The following is a 6,138-nucleotide window of genomic DNA, read 5'->3' on the forward strand; positions in this document are numbered from 1 at the left end:
GCGACGTCCAACGAGGTCACACTCAGAGTTACACCCAAGCTCGTGAGGTCACACTCAGGAGTTACATCGTAAGTCGAGGTGACCCCAGGAGAGTTACAACGAAGCTCGTGAGGTCGCAACCAGGGGTTACAACGAAGCTCCCGAGATCACACTCAGGGTTATAACGGCGCTCGGAAGATCACACTCAGGGGTTATAACGGAGCTCGCGAGGTCACACTCAGAAGAGCTGCACCCAAGTTCGTGAGGTCACACTCACGATAGTTACACCGCTGCCCCCGAAGTCGCCCTCAGGGGTAACACAGGCCGACACGCTGCACCATTTGCGCATGAGCCGAGCCGACGACGTCCCACAAGGAAGCCGCGGCACAACTCGGGGCACCGCGACTGACATTCACCGAATTAGACACGACACCGACGCTCGGCACAGTTGGGACCGCTGGGACCCGGGGCCGGACGGGGTCACGTGTCGAAGCCGGGCACGACTGGGATCGCTGGGACCCGAGGCTGCACGGGGCCACGTGGAGCCGACCCCAGCCGTCAGAGGAGGGCCGCAGCTGCGCACATCACAGGCGGATGGTGCGGCGCGTAGCAAAATCAGACACTGCCACCGAGCCTGAAGCTTGCGTCTGAAGACAACGAAGCGAGCATGTGCAGCGGACCCTGCTGACCGCAGAGCCGGCGTAAGACGCACAGGAGCAGAAAAAGGCGGACTAAGACCTTATTTTGCAGGCGAGGCTGCAGATTGGGGCCAAACCGGAACGGCGTGGCACACTTACCATCCTCTTGCCGGAAGCAAAGGACCAGTGTGGCCGGCTTGTGCGCCTGCGCCGTCGATGACGTCAGGCCGCAGTCCTGCGCGGCGGAGGCGGCGTGTCATTGGCCGGCAGGATAAGAGTGACGCCATCGACATGGCAAACCACACACGGACTGCATGGGTGGCATCACACTACAGTGACGTTAAAACACAGGAACGTTGGACGACACAGGAATCGAGGCAGTTTTCTCACGCGCGCGTTACGTAAAAGTCTGGGAAAACACTCACATCTGGAAAATTACCCATGACCCGCGGTTGAGTCGGCGCCCATGCGTCATGGAGCAGCTTTGAACGATAATATCCTGATCATGCGGCGGATCAGGAGTGAGAACTGGGGCAAGTTCCCAGCAAGGAATGAAACAGCCGTCAATACGCCACGCCCCCACCGGGCGATCGCCGCCCGCGAGCACTTCAGACGTCCAAAGAGTTTCCAGTACAGCCCGCCAACGCCACGCGAACGGACGCGGACCTGATGACCTGGCGCGGCACTAGGGGCCGGAACCAAGCCTCGTCTTCCGCTGCGAGAGGACTGGCATGGCGGAAGGGGGGGGGGGGGCAAAGTGCAGCAGAACCGGGAGGGAGGCCCCCATAGGTCTGGCTGTCCCCCAGCAATCAGTGTTGGCTTTGGCCCGCCACCGGCGCGCGGCCAGAAAAGACCACGCCCGGCCCACCAAGGGGGCCCATGGCACGTGCCGACCCGCCTCGAGGGAACATGTGTCTCAACGTCGGCTTCCTTCATGCCGTCACGGATGCCCCCCCCCCTCACCACCACCACCCAACCACCCAACCACCCAACCACCCACCCACCACCCCACCCGACGATGGCGACGCAGCTGGCTCAGCGAACAGGGCTGGACTGGAGCACACACGCGAAGCGCGTGCGTCGAGCAGGAAAGACCCAAGAGGGGGGACGGGGGACGGGGAGGCTTTCATGGAGCGCTACAGAGCCCCCCCCCCCCGCGACAAGAAGGGCGCGGCGAGACTTTGACCGGGCCAGAATACCTGAAGCGTCTTAGTGTCCTCCATCTCGGTCTCGTCCTTGAGCAGCTTCTGGTTCTCGGGCGCCACCTTCAGGATGCCCTCCAGGATTCGCTTCAGCTCCGCCACGGACGTGTTCTCCTTGGCGTCGGTGAAGATGGTGGTCTTCTGGCGCCGGATCATCATGTAAATGTCCATGGCTGGGCTGTTGCGGATAGGGTGCGCGGAGTCAGGCAGGGTCGTGTCATGTCATGTCACTGGGGGTTAACGACGCACTCAGCTGCTGAGGCTATATGGCGTCGCCTGCCTCTCACTCTGGCAGGAGGGGCGGGCACCGCGGGGAATCGCCCGGTACCTCTGGTTTCCCAGACATGCAATGGCTATCGCAGACGCGTTAATCACTACATTACCGGCACCCCAGGTAGGGTCGTGCTGATAGCTTCTTTCATGGTCAACTGGATTACAAAAGTAGCAAGATACAAGAAGGATCAAAAGTGCCAAAATACAAGAAAAACCTCTACCAGTAACCTGGCGGGTTGTCGGTGATGGTTTCGACGCCAATTTTTCGGACAATATTTGAACTCAATGGCGTGTAGAATGGACGCAAATGCAAATGACTAAAAGCACATACGGATTGCGGTTCTGATGGTGGTAAATTAATCATCCCACTGTGCTGCTGTTTGCAACTGGTGTCCGCATTCGGACGAGTTTCTAATCTCAGCTTGAGTGGGAATAACGCTGGGACTTGAATTCATGACTGACAGAAGAACAAGAGCCTGCGGTCTCATAATGCATTATAGATGACGCACTAGCTGGGGCGCCCAGCGAAGTCCAGATAATGAATTCATTCATGCTAAAGCGGTGCGACCTGCAGTGTTCCATCTGACTCCATATTGCAAATAATCGGACTCCCGCTGTAGGCATTCGTCTTTGTCCTTGCATTTACCGTTGGACATGTTCCAATGACAGCGCCAGCTGATCTGGGTGCGACGCATTTAAGCATGAAATTCGCCGACTACGACCTCTAAACAATGCCACAGTTCCAGCTTTCAACTTCACAGAAGCAAAGGGCAGCGAGTACAATACAAACCGCAGAAGTCACACATCAGTTCGGATCGCTCGGTAGCCGTCAATGCCGCAGAGCGCTCACAACGTCCCACTGCGTCGTTGCTTGCACACGTGACTGGACCAGTGGGCGCCCTGCATGACACATGCCCCAGGTGCTACCCCCCCCCCCCCCCCCCCCCACTGCAGTCTGCTATCCGGCTTGAGCTCTCACCAGCGAACACCCGGGTGTAGGGAAGTCACGCGCGACGCAAATGTTGGCAAGTGGAAGCTGGCGCCTGGAAATGACCTCCAGCAATGCTATCAACAATTTGTGTTTGTTGTGTTAAAACATGTATGAGTTCTGATGCAAAAATCACCCTTACAGGAGATTCTGATTAAATAGTGTTATCAAACAAGCATTGATACAGCTTTCCAGACAATTCAATGTTTAAAGGTGTTACTTATGACCATGGGTGACAATGCTTGCTGGAAAATGTTATGTATGTCAATGCATATGATGTATATGTATATGTAATACATCTGTATGTTATGCATGTCAATACCTGCTTGCCAAGATCACTAATACAGTGCCTCTTGGCATATTGAATATTTTCTCATACAAGCTTGCCTCCCAAACGACAGGAAATGGAAGCTGTTTACTCACTATGAAGGCATATTACACATATTATGATAGCATATTAAATGAAAAAATAAGGAAGGACAACTGTGCATAATGAGACTTCCTAGAGAAACCAAGACCAGATGCTGTTTTGTATTCAAAAGTGAAGCATCATTTTCGACCTAACACCACATTGAAGCATAAAATGGCACACAATTGTGTTGCTTGCCTGACATCAAAAGCAAATTGACATGTGACATGACATGACAAATGAAACTGAAAGCCATTCATCATAAAACAATGCATTGTTAGCAGGAATGGGACACCAGGAAATTACATGATTCACCAGCCAATAATACTGAAATATCAGCCAATTAGCCTAAAATGCAATGACCTAATGGACATCTAATCAAAGTGTGTGGAAGCTTTCCTTTGCATAGTATGAACACAGCAAATGTCAAACTGCACAGACTCCCTGCAATGTCAATGACGGATTAAGCAGTCCCATTTCTTAGGCTGGCAAAAGGTTAAATCCCACCATCATTTCAACTCAAGTCAGGGTACCAATAGTGTAATAGTTAACCTGCACAGGTACAAGGTTTGACTACCAACAGTACCCACACTCCCTGCCAGGGTAAGAGGCAAGCAATGCCATGTAGCCTCAGCAACTGAGTTTGTTGTAAATCCCCAATAGCACAGGCACTCAACTCACATCAATCAAAATTGCACTACATCACATGCATTAAGGCATTAATACCAGTATAAATTCCACTGGCTGCATCATCCTTGGACACTTGATTTGTATAAGCAATGGGTTATCAGTAATTAGTAATATTGACCTCACTTGGCATGGTTGCATCTTAATGATCAGCATGCTGTTCACAAAAGGGATGTCTCAAATTTATTTTGGAGGTAAGGTGGTGCAGTCCTACTCTGGATGACCAATGTTGGTGTTAATGTTGGAAAGTGGTACTCCTGCATATATAGTATATTGTTATATGGCTTCATAATTCCAATTAATGGGAAAGCAAACATTGCCCACCAACATCAGATCAAAATGTGGTTTCTGTTTGCAGCCAACAGTATCCTGTATTGGGAGCCAAATATCCATTGTAGCTAGCTAACCCTAAAACCCCACTAATCATCATCAGCAACCTATATTTTGACAATCTTGGGATGTTATACAAAACACCAACTGACAGCAAGCAGCAAAACACCAATATACATCAGCACCCATAGCCAACAGGGAAAAACCTGCATCTTGAGAGTCGTACCCTTCAGAAATGCAAATGTCATATTTTGTTCCAACTGAAACTTACTTTTCTGATGCTGTAAAATTTGGTGTGCACCTGTTAGCCTTCAAAACCAGATGCTATGACATCACCACCAGTCTCCTCAAACACCAATCTCTGTTGCTAGGGGTGCACATCAAGGATATCACTCAAAGGTTGCATGATATGTCTTTAGACATATACTGTAACTTTTCTGAAGACATGGTATAACTGCACATTGTGAGCCTGTACAGGCTGTTCCCAACACTGCAACTGTGCCTTTTATTTCAAGCTTGTTCACAGGAATTACCAAGATACATCAGCTCTTTATAATTGCCTTACTGCAGTCAGACTTTTCAGAACCATAGTGACTACATATCACCTCTTTTTTGCATCAAAGATTTCATGAACAACTCAGGTGAGGTGGGAAGTGTGAGGATGGTCAGGAGATATGATTTCACATATTTTTTGTTGAAAGAGTAAAAACAGAGAAAATAAGCCAAACCATGAACTTGGCATCTTCCATTCTGGCATAACACCTCATATCTTTTGCCTATTGGTTGCAGAAGTATTACACAAAATGCAGAATCAAATGTGAGTGAAGCAGTCACCATAGCAAAATGTAACTATCATGCATACATGGAAACAGAGATGTAAATTTAATACAAGGAAGAAACACTATAGGACAAAATGAGCTTAACATACAGGAGATACTTATGGCATCAGAAAATGAGGTTAATATACAACAAAGTGAAATGCATTACATTAGACTACCAGCATTCACTGCATTTCAACCTAATTAAGATTAAAGGCACGCAGTAAGCTACAAGATAACAGACCATAGAAGCCTGTAGTTACACACATAGGGTACCTAACGCAATTACTGGTCCGCAGGGCAACGCCAAGCATGCAAGAACGCTGAAAGCGCCATAATGACTAATCATGTTTTTGTGACTGGAGCTGAAATACACTTCCCCGCACAAATCATTACAAATAAACTTACGTTTATTCTAAGTAAACCAAACGAGAATAATTCCCTGAGAAACAACAGTATTAAGTTCCTTTTCTCAGCCGCCCGTCCACCAATCAACCACCAGCTCCGAACAACTCATGCCAGTGATGACAATCAAGACGCACGAGTGGATGCAAGGAATGTTGTAAACGAGGCTGAAACAAGAACACCTGCTGAGGTACCACGATAATGACGTCAATGCGACACTAAAAGTCCAAAACGTTAAAAGCGTCTGTAAAATAGTTTTTGGCCGTCGTGTCTGGTTTTCCTTCAGCTTTTAGGGCAGACCTGTAATATTTTAGAAAAGACAACGAAGCGAACTGTCCCATGTCCAGTCTACAAAAAATACATTCACTGCGTCGGACGTCCGCAAGGCATCGGTGCACTGAGGAGGAAC

General features: G+C 49.4%; 1 protein-coding gene across 1 annotated transcript in view; it reads right to left on the reverse strand.

The window, feature by feature from the left end:
* Window positions 1–5,632, reverse strand: part of LOC119104786 (elongin-B-like) — a 7,078-nt gene extending 1,446 nt beyond the window's left edge. The window contains exons 1-3 of the mRNA XM_037228509.1: window positions 5,614–5,632; window positions 1,817–1,997; window positions 755–852 (exon numbers count right to left, since the gene is read on the reverse strand). Coding sequence (XP_037084404.1) covers window positions 755–852; window positions 1,817–1,990 — 272 coding nt within the window. The 5' untranslated portion in view covers window positions 1,991–1,997; window positions 5,614–5,632. The remainder of the gene's footprint in view (window positions 1–754; window positions 853–1,816; window positions 1,998–5,613) is intronic.
* Window positions 5,633–6,138: the final 506 nt, after the last annotated feature.

Source organism: Pollicipes pollicipes, unplaced genomic scaffold, assembly GCF_011947565.3.
Source record: "Pollicipes pollicipes isolate AB1234 unplaced genomic scaffold, Ppol_2.1 Scaffold_6052;HRSCAF=7182_pilon_pilon_pilon, whole genome shotgun sequence".
NCBI lineage: Eukaryota > Metazoa > Arthropoda > Thecostraca > Pollicipedomorpha > Pollicipedidae > Pollicipes > Pollicipes pollicipes.